This window comes from Oryx dammah, unplaced genomic scaffold, assembly GCF_014754425.2.
Source record: "Oryx dammah isolate SB20612 unplaced genomic scaffold, SCBI_Odam_1.1 HiC_scaffold_26, whole genome shotgun sequence".
NCBI classification, from domain to species: domain Eukaryota; kingdom Metazoa; phylum Chordata; class Mammalia; order Artiodactyla; family Bovidae; genus Oryx; species Oryx dammah.
Window position 1 is genome coordinate 45,987,539 of NW_024070210.1, and position 19,863 is coordinate 46,007,401.

General features: G+C 36.0%; 1 protein-coding gene across 1 annotated transcript in view; it reads right to left on the bottom strand.

The window, feature by feature from the left end:
• Positions 1 to 19,863, bottom strand: part of WDR72 (WD repeat domain 72) — a 197,778-nt gene that overhangs the window by 70,941 nt on the left and 106,974 nt on the right. The window contains exons 15-17 of the mRNA XM_040226552.1: positions 18,541 to 18,632; positions 13,733 to 13,812; positions 7,416 to 7,611 (exon numbers count right to left, since the gene is read on the bottom strand). Coding sequence (XP_040082486.1) covers positions 7,416 to 7,611; positions 13,733 to 13,812; positions 18,541 to 18,632 — 368 coding nt within the window. The remainder of the gene's footprint in view (positions 1 to 7,415; positions 7,612 to 13,732; positions 13,813 to 18,540; positions 18,633 to 19,863) is intronic.

The window sequence follows — 19,863 nt, forward strand, 5'->3', positions numbered from 1 at the left end:
AGCTACTAGGTGAAGGACCCTCCCAGGTGATGGGAGGAAAAAAGATAAATAGACCCGACCCCGTCCTTGAGAGGTCACTGTTGGGAGGCCAGTCTCAGTTTGGAGAACAATAGTGTAAAATACATTGATTTCAGGGACAGAATCTAGATCACTTTTCCTTTGTCAATAAATTTAAATGGGCATGCAGACAATAATCGATAAATTGGTGCCCGCACAACTGTCACCAAGGAAATATTTAACTCGATTCCTTGATGCTAGTCTCTGGGCCAGGTTGGCATTCTGATTGCTCATGAGGAAAAAGGATGATGCAACACTCTAGTTCTTCATATGCCAAGATGAAAATCATCAATCTCAATCTCTGTGAAAGATGAAACTACTTTGGTAAAAAGAGCAGTGAACTCTATCAGTCTTTCTGAGGCGATGCAATCTTAAAGATGATTCAGAGAGGGAAGAAGCAGTGGAGAAGTTCAGGATTTATATAGGGAGAAATGGAAATGATAAAAATTCCCCATCTATTTTGCAAGAAGCAAAAAATAAGACAGAACATATGTTAAACCCAAATGACAACAGTGTTTTTTGAAAGGTATGTAATGTACCCTAGGTACTAAATTATTTGCTTATCATATGCAAATTCCTCATCATTCAACATGAATATCTTGATATTTAAATATGATTGTCTATTATATAATTTGAATTAATCTATAAAAATGAAAATTTATATTTCCTCTTTCTCTCATACTGCCAACCTTTTGACTAATATGTATATGCCAAATCTTTTTCATATCTACTATTTACCAGTTGGCATTTCCAGTTCCCAAGCATAAAACCTAATTTGTAACCACTGCTGCTACTGCTAAGTCATTTCAGTCGGGTCCGACTCTGTGCGACCCCATAGACAGCAGCCTACCAGGGTCCCCCGTCCCTGGGATTCTCCAGGCAAAAACACTGGAGTGGGCTGCCATTTCCTTCTCCAATGCATGAAAGTGAAAAGTGAAAAGTGAAAGTGAAGTCGCTCAGTTGTGTCCGACTCTTTGTGACCCCATGGACTGCAACCCACCAGGCTCCTCTGCCCATGGAATTTTCCAGTCAAGAGTACTGGAGTGGGTGCCATTGCTGTCTCTGTTGTAACCACTAAAACTTATGTAAATGTATATTCCAAACAAAGCTATTTAATGTTAAGTGCATCTTTTGTGAAATAGCTTATAGTGTCTCATCCAAAGGTTAATAGAAATTAGTTATTTGATATTTGCTCATTAGTTGATTCAAGAGAGCATTTCCTCTGTTGTTATACCAAATGTTTGTGGTTCTGCAGCCTTGTGATCCTCGACCTGGGCAATACCTATCTCTGTAACTGTCATATAGGAGACACATGGTAAATATTAATGAATTAAGAAATAGTAAAAGACTCTGATGCTGGGAGGGATTGGAGGCAGGACGACAGAGGATGAGATGGCTGGATGGCATCACTGACACGATGGACGTGAGTCTGAGTGAACTCCGGGAGTTGGTGATGGACAGGGAGGCCTGGCGTGCTGCGATTCATGGGGTCGCAAAGAGTTGGACACGACTGAGCAACTGAACTGAACTGAAAGGAAAATAGTGTTTAATTGGAAAGCAATGCCAGAGAGTAATGAAGAACCCAGATTCTGATGCCTGGGTTTAACTCTTGGTTCTGCTGCTTGTTCAGATAGACTTTGGGAAAGTTACCTCTCTGTATCTATTTTCTCATCAATGAAGTAATAACAATACTACCTATCCCCATAGAACTGTTGCCTGAATCAAATGATTTAAGGTACATGAGGCACTTAGAACATACTAAGCCATATCGGCGTTAGATGTTATTATCATCACTATCACTATCATTGCTATTCTAGAGGACTGAGAATTCCCTGGTGGCTCAGATGGTAAAGCGTCTGCCTAAAATGCAGGAGACCTGGGTTCATTCCCTGGGTCAGGAAGATCTTCTGGAGAAGGAAATGGCAACCCACTCCAGTATTCTTGCCTGGAAAATCCCATCGATGGAGGAGCCTGGTAGGCTACAGTCCATGGAGTCACAAAGAGTTGGACATGACTCAGTGAGTTCACTTTCACTTTAATTAGGAGAGGAAGGCATTGGCACAATGAGATTCGAAAAGGGCACATGCTCTCCAGAGAAGAAATTAAGGATGTATTGGTTTCTCTTTAATGTTCAGGTTCCACATTTATGCATGTATGGATCAGATAATTCTTGGGAGAAAGAAAAGGGCGTAAGTGTCTTCAGTGGTCTTTGAAACAGCTGCCTTCTCCTACTCCATCCTTTTTTGCTTGGCTAAATTATGTTCATCTTTCAAGTCTTGCATTAGGCATCTCTTCTTCAAAGAAGTCTTCTTGACCTCAAATCTGGGTTAGGTACTGCTTTGATGTGTTCCTGCAAACTCACCCATAGCATCTGATACACTATGGTCTTCGACTGGGGATTTCCAATTTGTTCTCTGTGTACCACCAATTCATGGATCCGTACACAGAGGCATAGAGGAGTGATACATAAAGATGTATTCAAAGTTTTGGAGCTAGCACAGTATGCAGTACAGAATATCAAGTTACCATCCCTTCATAACTAAAAGCTTATCATATCTGCCTTCTGAGTCCACCCAAAGGCTGTGGTTGGGATACTTTCTTGCAGAAAATACAAAGAACTCTGATGCGTGCATCACCAGTATATGTGTGTTTGTTTATAAATAATATACATCTTATTAGTATATCAACATTAAGTCCATTCTAAAATATACGCAAAAATAAGAATTTCAAAAGCAGAACATTAACACACACACACACAACAGTGCCATTTACACCTTTTTTGCTTAAGATTGCATTATTAGAATTATCTTCAATCGTAGTTTCTTGGCTAGAAACTTTTGCTTATTATCTGAGAGTTACTTTAGTTAATGCTAGAAAATAAAATCTGTAGGTCATCTGAGCAGGGACACTTGAAACTGAAGATAGGGGAGGCAGCCTTCTGGGAAGTGAATCTTCCATTCTCTACCCAGAATATCCTATGGGATACTGCACTACCCAACATAGGAATCAAATCAGCTTACCAAGGTCAATCTATGGATCAAGGATATTTTTGTTGAAAAAAATGCAAGTATAGATTTTGATTATCTCACTCCTCTATATCCATTTCATCAGCGAATACTTTGGCAAGCCACTTCAGTATTCTTGCTTGGAAAATCCCATGGACAGAGGAGCCTGGCGGCCTGGCAGGCTACAGTCTATGAGGTTGCAAAGAGTCAGACATAACTGAGCCATTGAGCACAGCACCTGTATGTACATTCAAAATCTGATCACTTCTCACCTTCTCCAACCAAGCCACCATATTTGTTCCAAGCTGCCATCATTTGGATTAGCATTATATGGCCTCCCAACTGGTCTCCCAGCTTCTGCTCATGGCCCTGAACTTTAGGCAATGAGATTCCATTAAAATACGTGCCTACTGTCTGTTCTCCCATCTCAGAGAGAAAGCGTAAGACCTCAGTCTGATACACAAAAGGCACTCTATGATGATCCCCCATTACTTCTCTGCTCCTTGCTCGCTTGCCTTACACAGATTTTTTCTAAATTACTTCTGTGCCTTTAAGAATGCATTGGCCTTCTCAACCTGAAGCCCTCAAAGGAAAAGGAAGATGTATTTACCATAACTAACAATATCAGGTAAGAGTTTCCCTGTGAGGTAGTCAGATACTATATTTCAAAGCCTTTCTACAACTAGACAGATTTCCTTCTGAGATATTCAACAAGCAGATGAAAACTGTCCTATGCCAGTTCTTCTACTGATGGCCACCAGGATCACAAAACTTTTCTGTTAAATATACCTTGATTTACTATAAAATAATGGTTTTACTTAAAGAGCACATTTTCATTATTTAACTTTGCAGATAAGACTTTGAAAATAATGCAAATTATAAAGATTATTTGCGGTACTCTTATTTGATGTATCATCTTCACAACCACACAGTTTAACATGAATTTAAATTCAGCCAGTAATTCTATGGTGACAGTTTTATCTACAAAGCCTCCATTTCTATTTCAACCAATTTATTTAATGAAACAATTCAGAGTACTTGCTTAAACTGATCCAAATAACATTTTTTAAAAAGTCAAGGGAAATAGCTTTCTAAGGCTTTTTAATAATAGAAACCATTGCTGTTTTTTAAAGTATTAAATCTTAACCTCAAATGTGAGTGCTAATTATATAATTTCTTATTAAAAAGATTCAAGTAGATTGCAGTGTGATTGTTATAAAATTGTAAACTCAGATAAAATTCACAGATCTCCTATAAAATACTGATTCACAAATATTAAGACCTCAAATAAAATACAAGCTGTGAAATGTAACAAGTGAAAACACTGAAAAATAAGATACAAAATTATAAAGTGCAAACACACATTGTGCTTCAGTTCTCACTTTACTGATTTCCATTTCATGTACAAATCTTTCAAGAAACCTGGTGATTTTCTTTATGAGGGCTGTGATGGCAACGATTGAACATTCTGCATTTTCTTTGTTAATAGAAACTATGATTTATGAGAGAGGAATAAAAATCTAAGAAAACCACTCAATAAATTATTCAATTTTCAGATCAAGCTGATTTAGAGCAAATTTCCTTCATGCTGCAAGTGTGGAAAATGCAGCTTACTGGATAAAATGAGTGCTTAAGAGAATATCCAGAATTGTTTCCTTGTTTTTAGTAATTTGGTGACTGTAGACAAGTCATATACCTTCTTTAAGTCCAGTTTATTTATTTAAAAAATGAAATAATAATAGGAAGCATGTCTCAAAGTGCAAGAGATACACTACTAGAGGCAATCAAGATACCCAGTATGGTGATGAACTTTTTTCCAAATACTATTTATTTCTATGTGTATGAGAAAGATACATAATTAGTATGTTAACCTAAATATTGATAGAGGCTTATGTCAGGAAAAGCTTAGGTAGCACCATGGAAATCTCTCTTCCTCAGATAGTCACTCTTTTCAGCTGTTAGAACATAGTAAGAGTGCAATAACTGTTGCTGTTAATATTATTTTCCTTATGATCTATTAATATTATTGTCATATTACCACAGCACTAATAAGCCAAACCTACTATACCCAACATAAAAGAAGTTTATGAGTATCTATACAAAAAATTCATGTTACTTTTGAAATGATTTACAAATAAAATGCAAGAAAGGAACCAAGAAAGAATAAACAAAAATAGAAAAACAAACAAAAACAAGTAGGGGGAATGGGAAACTCATAGAGGAAAAATGAGCAAGGACCTGATAAAATTAAACAATATAAACCATTTATCATAAGAATATTTGATTAAATGATATGGTGCAGTCACACTGAAGCGAAGTAAATCTGCCTATAAAATTTGAGGTATAATCATATTTGGTGAATACCACCTACATTATCCTCTTAACCTTTGAATCAGGATGTCTGAGATAAATAAAATAGCTTTTTAGTTATTTATTTTTAAAAATTCCATCAAGTAGTGCAGTGTATACCACTAGTAAAGATCTAAAGCTTTTCCTGTAATTAATTATACTTAGCTCCTCTGAATAGTTTTAAAATTAGTTTTGTTTATTTTTTCCAAAAGGGGAAAAATGGCAATGTTAGTATCCAATATAATATTGCTTGCAAATTTTTCTCTTCAATGCTTGTTATTTGCTTTCTATATACTTGCAATTGGAGTTAATATTTTCATATAAGGACTATTTCCCAGGACAATATATACTTATTATTTGTGAAAATATTATACTTATTTTAAATAAAATATTCTAAATTTAATCCACCAACATATATCAAGTAGTTTTAATATTTTTGTGTTCCAATTCTTATCACAGCTAATCCTAAATTTTCTAAAGGATCACTCAATAATGATAAAGATAGACAATATTTATTAAGATCTAGATTCTTTAGTACAGTAAGATTCAGTTCCATAGAATTAATAATTCTCAATTATGAAGTTTCACCAGAGGGTCCAATCTGATGAAACTTCAAATAATGAGTAAGCCATGTGATGGCAAAACTCATGAAAATTTCACCTTGATAGCCTGCCAAGAAATGAGGCTTATGGGCCAATGGATAAATTAGACACTAGGGATAAGTAACAGAAATACCACCAAGTGAGAATTATCACGTGATGAATGACACTAGCTACCTTTGGAGAGACACTACAGGTGTCTCTCCAAATGAATCAAGAACACAAATGTAGTCAGTGAAATTAATTTAAAAAGGAATTTTTCTACTTCTTGTTTGAAAGGTGTAACACAAATACAATTATGTGACATGAACAAACAGGAAGGCCTTAAAGCGAGTAAATTTGCCAGATAATTAAAGCTAATTTCTTTACAACAAAAAAAACGAGTGACTTGAAATCACCACTGAGTTCTAACAAATTACTATCTGAATTTACCAGCCTCAGTGACTTTCTTGGTACTAGGAAACAGTCCCTCTATTTTGATCTTTGGCCTTCTTTGAAAAAGCCTTTTCGTGCTACATATCCTCTTTCACTGCAGAGTGCTCTATAATTAGTAATCTTATAAAAATAATAATAAGAAATAAATATAATACATTTTTAAGAATAATACTTGTTTTAAGATTTAACATTTTTAATATAGCAACATTTCTGAGTCCCAAATAAAATCTCTTTTAAAGAGCTAAAAGAAGTATCTAAAATTTTTTAACAATCTGAAACATGTAAACTTGTAACATGTTTTCCTGAGAAATATATATAATAATATTATGTGTTTATTTTTTCATCAAAAGCTTACTAACAAAGTTGAAAATCAAACTTTTGCTTAATTTTACTTTTTTTTAATTTTCATTTTTAAGTCACAGATAACAGGCTAAAAAGTCAGATAACATTATATAGCAGAAATTTAGATTCACTTTCTAGTCAAAACCATAAACACTGTGATTATAAAGTTACAGTGATAAAATTGGTTACAGAATGAATCAAGTGGTCCAACTATAAAACAGTTTACTTTTAGTTTCTATTTTCATTTCTTATCCCCCGCCCCCAAAATAACACATGGCTATTATCATGTTATCAAATTAACACAAATTTAAGACCTGTTATTAGCCGAGTATTCTTATAATATATGTCCCATTAAGCTATTATTGTTACTTCTGTTTTCATTTTTACTGTCTTAACTTTAAAACATTTAAATAAAGAACATAAATTTTGTTTTGTAAAATATTTATTAATTATAATTTAGAATTAGAAACTTGACAATTATGAGGATATTGATAGCAGAATAGGTCAGAAACAGGGCACTTAGCTTGGCTTTTGCAGGAATGATTTATTGTGAACTCATATTCTCAACATGCTCTGAGGAGTAGAAAAAGTTCTGATGAAAGAGCTTGCCAATAAATTTTGCACTTACTTTGCAGAGGAAAAGTGTCTGTAGTACACTGTAACTCAGGCTCCTTGGCCCATTCAATCTTTGGCAGCATCTGCTTCATCTCATAGTCACCATTCTTTGCCACAGACTCTGATTCACTGTTGACCGGTGTCTTTCTTAAAGTCTTCATGTGCTTCTGAACTTCTGCCAAAAGAACAGCTTGTATTGCTTCAGTTACCTGTAAAATTTATTTTTTAAATTGAATTATTTTTAGTGTTCACAAATGCTCAGGCTCTTATATAAACCACCAAGCCTGGAATTTTTATTTGAATGTCTCACATAAATTGTAATGCTCCATTCCACCAGAATTACTATCTGAAACAACTGAAGTGTAGTTACTGGAAATTAGCATCCAAGTCATCATACTGGTTTTTTTTTTTTTTTAAATAAAGCTCAAGAGATTATAAAAGGAAAATTTAAAGGCGTTCTCCATTCTTTCTCATAAAATATTTTCATTTTCACCAGAAAACAAAATTTGAATATATCACATTGTTCTTAAATACAAGTTTAGTTTCTGAATGCCAAGTACAATTTAACATACTTGATTTAAAAAATACAGAAAATTAAAGACAAAACTTTAATAATAAATCTCACTAAACTGTGTATATGTGTAAATAGTTTCATGTGGCTTAAAACACTGCAAAGCCTGCCTTCCAGTTATTGTACATAGCCAGTCAAGAACCACAGTTGAGGGGAGAGGGAAGGGGAATATTTATCATGAGGTATCCAGTGGTGGTAAAGTGGATTGGTATTGTACCTGTCTCCTGAGAACCCAGTGTGCAGGTCAAGAAGCAACAGTTAGAACCGGACATGGCGCAACAGACTGGTTCAAAATTGGAAAAGGAATATATATGCCAACGCTGTATATTGTCACCCTGCTTATTTAACTTACATGCAGAGTACATCATGTGAAATGCCAGGCTGGATGAATCATAAGCTAGAATCAAGAAATATAAACAATCTTAGATATGCAGATGATACCACTCTAATGGCAGAAAGCAAAGAGGAACTAAAGAACGTCTTAATGAGGGTCAAAGAGAAGAGTGAAAAAGCAGGCTTAAAACTCAACATTCAAAAAACTAAGATCATGCCATTCGGTCTCATCACTCATGGCAAACAGATGGGAACAAAGTGGAAAAAGTGACAGATTTTATCTTCTTGGGCTCCAAAATTACAGCAGACAGTGACTGCAGTCATGAAATTAAAAGACACTTGCTCTGTGGAAGGAAAACTATGACAAACCTACATAGCATATTAAAAAACAGACATATCACTCTGCCGACAAAGTCTGTAGAGTCAAAGCTATGGTGTTTCCAGTAGTTGTATACAGAAGGCTGAGTGCTGAAGAATTAATGCTTTCAAATTGTGGTGTTGGAGAAGACTCTTAAGAGTCCCTTGGACAGCAAGGATATCAATCTTAAAGGAAATCAACCCTGAATATTCACTGGAAGGAGTGATGCTGAACCAGAAATTCTAATATTTTGGCCACCTAATGCGAAGAGCTGACTCATTGGAAAAGACCCTGAAGCTGGGAAAGATTGAAGGCGGGAGGAGAACGGGGAGACAGAGGATGGGATGGGCAGATAGTATCACTGACTAAATGGACATGAATTTGAGCAAGCTCTGGGAGATAGTGAAAGACAGGGAAGCCTGGAGTGGTACAGTTCATGGTGTCACAAAGAGTCAGACATGACTTAGCAATTAAACAATAACAGCGATCTTGTGAGACCTTTAGGCTCCAGGGACACTCAGAGTTTATGCTGTTGGCAGATGCTCAGTAAACAGCAGGGGCAGAAGAAACTCTATTCTAAACTCTATTCTAGAGTTTTAAATATAGGGAACATCCAGAAAGTATCAGAGTAGTTTCCTGATCACTGATTATCCCCCTATTCTTGGCCACTCAGATGCTTGTTTGGGTTGTGGCAAAAAGGCTCATGAATGATGTGATTTTACTACTGCACACCAGATCTATTAACATTGTAGTACTGCCTGTTACAATAAAGGTACATAATCCTTACCCAGGCATATTTGTGATGAGATACTCAACACTGTGAAAGCTGTTGCATACCATGAATACAACATAAAATTCTACACATTATGGTACTGATGACTTATTAACTACTATATGCTGAAACATATATTAACTATTAGCTATGATATCTACTAACATAGTATTTTAGATCACAATAAGTAAACCACACTTATAGATATTATGAGGGGACAACCTGTATTAATTATTCATGGATAATTTTACATCATTGAATTTATGTCATTTTAATTTTATCACACATTTTATTTGATAGCACTGCCTCCAAGATATGAGTGGTATGGTATAAAGAGAAAGAGATATCAATCTGAAATGAGAATGTCCAAGTTTATGTTCTGACGATGACAGGTATTACAAATGCAACTTTTGACAAGTTATGTACTTCTCTGGGACTTTAGGGGACATATGTATACCTATGGCTGACTCATGTTGCTATTTGGCAGAAAACAACAAAATTCTGTAAAGCAATTATCTTTCAATAAAAAAAAAAAAGCCAAAACCCCAAAACAACAGTATGTGATGCTGAGAGAGGCTAAGATGAGAGCTTTCAATCACAGAAAGCTGTATGGAACTTGCTTCTGTTTCTACATATAAAAATCAGGAAGATATTGGAGGATATTCTCGGACCTGTAGTACATCCAGACTATGGTCTGTCCCTCAGAATGGGCAGATTGGCCATAGGCTCCCATAAGATTATGGATGCCCTCTCACGACTGTGATTTACTGTGATTTCGCATGTCCTCTATCTACCAGATATAATATTCTATAACAACCTGAATCAATATTCTTTCTTAAAAATATACAGAGATTTATGGAACTTCAGTTAATATGTCTAATTATTAGATTGACCATATTTTACAATTGTTAAATTTTGGAACTTTTTAACATATATGTCACTATAAATATATACTGCAGGAATAATTAATATGAGTATCATTAAAAAACAAGATGAAGTAGAAACAGCAGGATAAAACATATTTACTGCAATGAGCAGGACAATCAGAGCCACAGAACTTAAAAAGTGAATACAGAATGGCACATACCCAGTTGGAAGCAAATTCAAAATATACATTTTGTGCTCAGTGTGAGATCAATACTCAGAGACATGGTACAATTTATGTAAGCATATAGTAATGCTACAGTATCTGTTATACACTGAACACTGCTGCTGTTACTGCTGCTAAATTGCTTCAGTCGTGTCCGACTCTGTGCGACTCCATAGATGGCCTCCCACCAGGCTCCCCCGTCCCTGGGATTCTCCAGGCAAGAACATTGGAGTGAGTTGCCATTTCCTTCTCCAAACACTGAACACTAAAATCATGCAAATAGAGTTGAAATAGATTTTGTGTACTTTAAAAATATACATGATGGAAGGTAAAATTTAATGATAGTTTCTGACTATCAATACTTAAGTCTCTCTAGCATGTAAATACAGTAGATAAATTTTGTAGATAGGTAGTATACATAGAATTTTTCTGAACAAATATAAAATCTATAGATATTATATAACTTTGTAATGAAAATAATGAACTGGAATTGAAAGCACAATGCAATAAAGCTGTCTTCTAAATGCATATATAGTTTTTCCTGAAAAGACAGGTACATGAAGCATTACAATTTATAAAGGAATGTGCAGATTTAAAATGAAGTTTGAAAATCCATTGACTGAGAAAAGAGAGCCACATCTGGACCATATACTTATTAGCTGGAAGTATTACTGTGCCATAGCAGGCTAAATTTTTTTAATGGTTTTCTGCTAATACCTTGAAACAGCAAAGTATTGTAAAATAGTACAGAGCATTATGAAGACTCATAAGAGCCCCTGTAGCCTGCGTGTGGTTTCAATGTCCAGACTTTCTGGTATAAAAGCATTTTCCCAACAGTCAGACTCACACTAGCCTTTCATGTCTTCTCATCATTTCCTTGAAAAAACAATACTTCTCTCTGGTGGCCTGGATTTCATGGTTTCACCTAACAGTGTAAGATTATAAAATCCAAAGAACTTTAGTGTTGCTTCAGAAATGTGCAAGTTAGCAACCCCAAAACTCGCCGTTGCTTCTCCAGCATTTATTTCTATGTTGGGTATATTTCATGTGTGAGAAACAAAAGAGATGATCTGCAAACTCTTTCATCTGCAAAATTAACTCATCCTTACTTATTTCCTTAAAAATACTCCTTTCAATTTCTGAAGTAGGATTTTGCTCTGTTTTACAAAATCATTACCATTGCCAGTGTTCTTAAAATACATTAAAAAGCAGATTCAAATTAACATGTTTAATTGCTTAAATGAACACCTTTATAAGGAATTTGAGGATGGGTTATTGAAGCATTTATATGTATATTTGCAACAGCCTCTGTTTTTCCTGAAGGACCCAGGAATTCTCATTTCTATGGCATCTGTCCTGTGCTCAGATGGTCAGTCATGTCCAACTCTTTGCGACCCCGTGGACTGTAGCCTGCCAGGCCACTCTGTCCATGGGATTTCCCAGGCAAAAATACTGGAGTGGGTCACCATTTTCTTCTCCAGGGGATCTTCCCAACCCAGAGATTGAACCTGAATCTCTTACATTTCCTACATTGACAGGCAGATTCTTTACCACTAGGGTCACCTGGGAAGCCTCATTTCTGCTTTACACATGAGGAAAATAAATATCAAGTTAAACCTATCTTCCAGAATCATTTATCAGGTTAGTGGCAGAAATGAGAGAACTTTGAAGCTTAAACTTCATACAGAGTGAGTAATAAAGGCTCTGGTAATATTTGTCCTGCTGCCAGCATTTTAACAAGGTCATAGAATCATAGAACCTTAAGGTCCATTAGTCCAAATATGTCCAAACTACATTAAAATTTATTTGATGGTCAAACAGACAACTACAAAAGATCTTTAATTGGAGCAATTCAGAATAAATGTTCTGCTGAATTCTTTTTTCCATAAGAATTTTTTTCTCCACTGAGAAATTCTTTGGCTACTGGGGAAAAAAAAATTCCACCTTTAATAGAGACTCTTTTAGGGTGCTAGCAAATCTGCTGATAAAGTCAACATATACTGATGTTTATTTGATTAACACAGAGGTTTTTTCATAGCTATGCAGACATTCACTAAATATTTATTGACTGGCTGCTGTCACTTCTGCTTTTCTGTGCATTAGTGAAAGCAGTGAGTGAGACAGGCAAAGTCCTTGCTCTCAGCAAGCTTCTATAACAGTGAAAAGACAGAAAATAAGCAAGCAAAAAACAAATGGTAATTTCTCCATTAAAAGCAAGCCTAACAAAGAAAATAAAAATGGATACTGTGACAGTGACTGGAGCAGTGGGGAGAGACAGGGTACAGTGACAATATTAGATGGAATGATAAGTGAAGACTTCTCTGAGGAATTGGCTTTTAAGCAAAGATCCAAATGATGAATGGGAAAAAATGAGAATTCCAGTCTGAGAGAACAGCAAGGTCCTGAGGTGGAAATGAGCTTCGTGAGCTCTGGATATAATAAGCAGATCTGTGTGGCTAGTGAGAACCGGGGAGAATGATGAGGAAAGAGGTTAGGCTAGGGGCAAATCATGTAGGCCATGGTTTTAATGACCATCCCAACTGTGTTATTTGGTTTCATGGTATCAACCCCCACAATCTGTTCTGAATCGACTTTCTTTGTTTTCTTGTAACCAAAAATAACCATTTGTAATTGGCGTTATTGTTATGCTTGTCTTGCAAATGTGACATTTATTTAGCCCATGAAGAATAAAGTTCCAGTTAATATTCATCTAATCAATGCACAGATATTTATTGTATAATGTACAAAGCTATCCACACATACACAAACAATCCTTGAAATAAGGAAAAGACTTAAATTGGACATTGAGTAAACGAAGTCTCTAAATCAGCTCACAAATGAAAAGGATAAAAAATGATCTCTAATCATACCTAGGGATCATAAATTCACAAGCCTAGGGACATTTCTATCTAATATTGAAATCAAATAATAAACACTTGCCTCAGTGGGCCCTATGTTACCTATAACACCATAAACACCTCTTCACCAGCCCCCTCTGTTCATGCCCCTAACTTGGTGCATCCCTGCATGTTCTTTTCCACTTTTCCCTCATTGTTAGTCTCTGTATCAGTCCTATTAAATGAAATACCCTGGAAGAAAACACAAGAGTACCTACTTACGTATATTCTCAGGTAGAGGGGAATATGAAGGAAATGTAGCAGCAAGGAACTCTTCCAATAACTTCACGAAATGAACTGTTATCATACCTGAACAGACTGGTCTCTCCAACAGGAAATTAGCTTCAAAAGTGAAACGTCAGCTTCAGGTAGATGAGATTCACTCTTACCTAAAAATATATAGAACATATTTGTATCTTGAGAGTATTAAACATGGAAGCAGCCCAATGATCTTCAACCCTGACTGCACACTGAAATCACTTGGGAGCCTTTTTTCCCCCCCACAAAAATCAATTTTCCAGTGATTCTGGTCTAATAAGTCCCGGGGTGAGAATGGGGTAGGCATTAATACTTTTTAAAAGTACCTTAGATGATTTTCATATATAGAGTCAAGAAACATTAATTAACATATATGTATTTCTAATAATTGTCCTAATACACATTCACATCAAATCAAACTCATCTTTATACCTTAAACCCATTTCTGTACCTTTTTGCCGTCAAAATGCAATGACTAACATTTTCCTCAAAACAGATTACTGAATTTCACAACTCCTTCCTCATACAAGTAGTTCCTGAAATTCTACCTTGCCATGAATCAGTATCTATCACACAGAAAACCCTGTAAAAAACTCCCTTTGCTTTGTCCTTACCTGGCTATACTACTCTGATCAATAGGTATAGCACTTATGGTTTAATTTGACTCATTTTGTTATGTATCGTTTCTTTTAAATTTGCCCTCTTGAATGTCCTTTCTATCTATTTGCCCTAATGTTCAGTGTGAAACTTTAAGGGTGAGCTATGGCTTAGTTTATTTAAATTGATCCATAGAGTGTCCAACATTTCCCTACACAAAAAAGCACTTAATAAGTGCCTTTTCATTAATTGAAAATGGACATATTATCATCCAAATGAAAAAATCAATGAATTAAGGCTTTCTGATGGCTAAAGTATATTATCTAGGTGCCAGATCCAGGAGTGAGATAAGGAAGAGTGATGCAACCCTGCACTGGAGGGAAAATTGCTATAATTGTCTATTTAAATTAATGTATTAATGTATGTTTGAAATCCTGGATCAACTATTTAAATTAGTTTTAGTCTAAGATGCTTTTCATTGAATTACCATTTTACATATTAATAGACATGTATGTGTGTGTGTGTGTATATCACATTGGTGGGCAAGGGAGATTAATAGAAGGTATTGATATAATGTAAACTGGGAACATAAAAGAAATATATAAGAAACTTCTGACTCATTATTAATATCATTTTTTCCTATGGAACCTACGATATAAATTGGAAATGGCCAAGAACAGTATATAAAACATGTGAGTACTGCAGAGCACTATGAATTTGAAGTTGTTATCTTTCATTTCTTCATGAGCAGAGCAGGGAAAAGAGCATTTTCTTTTTATCTATTTCCTTTCTCCCTCTTTCATTTAGTTGACCTTGTGATTGCACCATCAAAGCTAAGTATTGGTCTCAACTGTAACTACTTACTGGCATCATGGGGTACTTCATAGTGCACTTTAATGTGATGTTAAAACTTTAATATGAGATGGAAATGAGAGCCAACTTTTCTTGGCAATGTCAATGAGTTAAAGAATTAATTATAACTTCAGGGGAAAGATAAAAAGAAAACATCTCAGGCTTACCAATATTACTTAGCCATCATTTCTGATGATGGAAGTGGGTATTGGTTCCTGTCAGACCTTCAGAACGAGCACCTCAGAGTACTATTTTATTCCTTAGGCTTGGACTTTATAGAATTAATAGCATGAAGTGAATCTCTCCTTTCTTTAACCTTCCATCTGCCAATTATTAAAACATAAAACCATGTTTCCTTTGTACCTAACTTAATTTTAAATGCTATAAATGCCACCTCTCAACATCAGGGAGATTGTTTGGTAATAACCCTAGTTGCTCAGGCTGCTTTGGTTGGGACAATCATAGGAAAAGTTGAGGCCTCCTTGGTTCTGGTTAGCAAATACCTGGGTTTCTGCAGAAGCCACTTACTGTTTTTGTTTTGTTGCTAAGCCATGTCTGACTCTTTTGCGACCCTATGGACTGTAGCCTACCAGGCTCACATGTCCATGGGATTCTCCAGGAAAGAATACTGGAGTAGGTTGCCATTTCCTTCTCCAGAGGATCTTCCCAACTCAGGGATTGGACCCATATCTCTTGCATGGCAAATGAGTTGTTTACCACTGAGCCACTAGGGAAGCCCAGAAACCACTTATATTATACCTTAAATTCTAATCTCTTTCCCAGTGTTATAAAAAATAAAAATTAGAGTAAATAACCCTAATAATGACTACTACTTCAGGCAAAGGCAGGCAATCCGGACTAGGTCCTATAGAGGAAACATAACTTATAATCATAAATGTGAGAAATGGCCTGTCATAGAAAGAGCAAGGAAGTTGGAATTAGATGGAGATCGACTGGAATCCTAGTCCTTCAGCTTGTTGGCTGGTTGACTATGAATGAGTCATCTAACTTCTCTGATCCCCAATTTCCCTAAGAATTAAACAGAGATAGATCCTCCTATTGGAGAAGGAAATGGCAACCCACTCCAGTATTCTTGCCTGGAGAATCCCAGAGACAGAGGAGCCTAGTGGGCTGCCGTCTATAGGGTCGCACAGAGTCGGACATGACTGAAGCGACTTAGCAGCAGCAGCAGCAGCAGACCCTCCTATTGTGCAGTGTTATTTCTATATTAGTTGACATAATACATGTAAAGTTTGTGGACTTAATTCTTTGGACATACTAGTGGCTTCATAATTGGAGACTATTAATAAACTCCCATTTAAAAAGATTCTGAATGAATATTCTATTCAAAAGCCCTGAGAGGGCCACTGTACAACTGTTATTCAGGTCATCCCAATGTATTAATCATATGCTGCACAACTTTGGAAGTAAAAGCACATCAAATCTGGAATCTTATTCCTATTTTCCAAATTCAGTAATTATGGCTTTTAAAGGAGTAGAAAATACACTTAAAGCTACATAAGTAGTAAGTGGCAGAACTGGATCTGGAACCTCAGTGGTTAATCTCCAAAACCTTTGTTCTATTCTTAATTCATCCTCAATCCAAAAGTATTTGCTTAATTCCTTCCAAGCATTGGTCTGGGAACTAGGAGTACAGCAGTGAATAAAGCTGATCAAAAAAAAAAATTATTTAATAACCCTCCCTGGAGCTTACATTTGAGTGGCAGGAGGTAGGTGGCAAATGAAAAAATGACATACAGCATGTCAAATGTTGAAAAAGATTATGATCAAACAGGGAAAGGGGTAGAGTATGCTAGGGAGAATGGAGGGTGCCTGCATTGATAAGATGGCGATTGGGGATGAATTGAAGGATAGAGGATAGAGGTGGGGAACAGCAGGTTGACTTATATGGAATCTGGAGAAAGGGCCTTCCAGGCGGAGGGGACACTCAGTGCAAAGATCTTAAACCCTGCCTGACATGTTCTGGTAAGAGTTAAAAAGGCAGCCTAGCTGGAAGTAGTGAAGCTAGGGATGAATACAAAGAGATGAGGTCAGATGGAGGCGTGTGTGAAGACATCGGTAGAGCAGCCAGGTTATACAGGGCCTCATGAGGTATCGTAAGGACTGTAGCTTTTATTCAGAGTGAAACAGAAGCCGCTGAAAAGTGTTAAGTAGTAGCAGAGGGCTTCCCTAGTGGCTCAGACAGTGAAGAATCCACCTGCAGTGCAGATAGACCTGGGTTTGATCCCTGGTTCGGGAAGATCTCCTGGAAAAAGGAATGACTACCCATTCCAGTATTCTTGCCTGGAGAATCCAAGGGACGGAGGAGCCTGGCAGGCTCAGTCCATGGGGTCACAAAGAGTCAGACATGACTGAGCAACTAACACACATGAGGTTCTGACTTAGTTTCAAATAGATCATTCTGGATATTTGGTTGGGAATAGAGTGCAGGAGTCAAGAATAGCAGCAGAGGGTAGTTAGGAGCCTTCTGTATCTAGGCAAGAGGGATGAAGTCTCACACCAAGCATTTGGCAGAATAATAGAGAAGCAGTCAGAATCTGGGATATGTTCTGAAGATAGAACCAACATGATTACTAAAAGTTTGGATGTGGAGTATGAGGAAAAGGAGATAGTCAAAATGGCATTAAAGTTCTTGGCCTGAATAACTGGAAAGATAGATTTGTCATTTACTGAGATGTCAAAGGAGACTTCCCTGGTAGCTCAGATGGTAAAAGCATCCACCTACAATGCGGGAGACCTGGGTTCGATCCTTGGTTGGGAAGATCCCCTGGAGAAGGAAATGGCAACCCACTCCAGTATTCTTGCCTGGAAAATCCCATGGACAGAGGAGCCTGGCAGGCTACAGTCCATGGGGTCGCAAAGAGTCGGACACGACTGAGTGACTTCACTTGAGATGTCAAAAAATTGGATAAGGAGGTTTGGGAAATGAATTAGCCATTTGGCATCAAAATATAATCTTAACACCAAGATTGTTACCCAGAAAAATTCAAAGACAAACTTCTGAAATAGCTGTAAAACTGTAAAGCTGTAAAACTACTTAATATAATACTTATATGGTAATAAAGATATTGATATAGGAAGCTTTCTCATAAATCATATGGGACTTTTATTTAATATTAAGTGTTTCCTTGCTGAAAAGTTTCAGACTTTAAGGAATTTTACAGATCATTTGAAAAATCCATTACATTACATCTTATAAGATACTTGTTCTAATAATGAAACTTCATATATTTTAAATATAGACAGAATATAAAACTAAACTATGTGAAACATAGACTAAATCAAACAGTAAACATGCACCCTTCTCATTCTAAACTGTAGAATACTATCCAGTTATGGCACTTTAATTTCATAGAAAAAAAATTAGACTATATCTGTAACTACTTTACCATTTCGTAAATAACTGTAGAAGCTTGAAATATTCAGAATATCATTTCCAGGACTTTTCATCTTATTATGCACAGACTCGATTTTGAAAGCACTGTTGAGGAAAAATTTTAAAGATATTGTTAAATATGTATAAACATATTTTGAGAAATGAAGATATGACTGCATGACCACTTTAACAAATTTGGGAATTGAACACATTATTTTTAGTAATGTATTTGACATTATTCTCTTTGGTGAATCTTATTTCCCCACTTTGACTTACCTAAAACCCTAATCTCAATTGAATTGTGAATCTTGGTTTATTCAGAATTATTTTGTGATCCACTTTTACTGGAAGGCCATTGCTACTTTAAGTCATGTGATTTTGGCTAATGCAATAAATTTTTGAATCCTAATATGTTCATATCTGCCAAAGAATTATCCCCAGATACCATCAGGACCTGATGAAGGCAGCCTTTACCCTAGTCTAGTGATTCAATGGGGGAAAATTTCAAACACTGTCCCGGGATATTCTCAAAGACAAATAGCTCTTTGCTTAAAATTTAGTTAAATCATCCACTCAGTTGTTAAGCATGCAAAGATTTCTTCACCTTCCTGGCCACAGTGAAATGTGAGCAAAATGGCCACATTTATTGGAAAGATTTAGTGTGACAAATTCAATACACAGTATTTTGATTTCCTTAAATATGACACATAGTCCCCCAAAGCAGATCAAATCTGATGTGGCTTATTTAGGGAAGCAGTCTCTAATCCTGACACCTCCATTCAATAATTTATTTTAATGAAGAATTTTGTAAAGAATTAACTAACACGTGGCAGTGATTTCAAGGCCTTTTAATGGATAGCATGCTGAAAGCTCTTAATCTCCCCTGAAGGGCTCCAGACACATCCTCCACATCCTGTATTCAGCATCAGGAACAAACTCAGAATGAAAACCTCTGGTGATAGTAACTAAGTCCCTCATCTGCTCTGTCTGGTCATGATTAGGCTAACAAATAGAATTTGTTTTTAGAATTGAAAAAATCTTAACCATCACCTATTCTATTCACCTCATTACGTAAATGAGGAAAGCAAGGCCCAAAGGGGCTAAGTGACTAGTCCAAAGCCATACTACTTTAAGGACAAAACTGGGATTTGTTCTCAGGTCTTTAGAATCAGCTGACTATAATTTTTTATCATATATTAGGTGTTATTTAATTTTCTTATTAATAGAAAGAAAAGTGAAAGAAGCCTAAATGAAATTAAAATACACATTATATATATATATATATATACACATATATGTTATAAACATGAAGTTATATATTATGAATAAATATAAT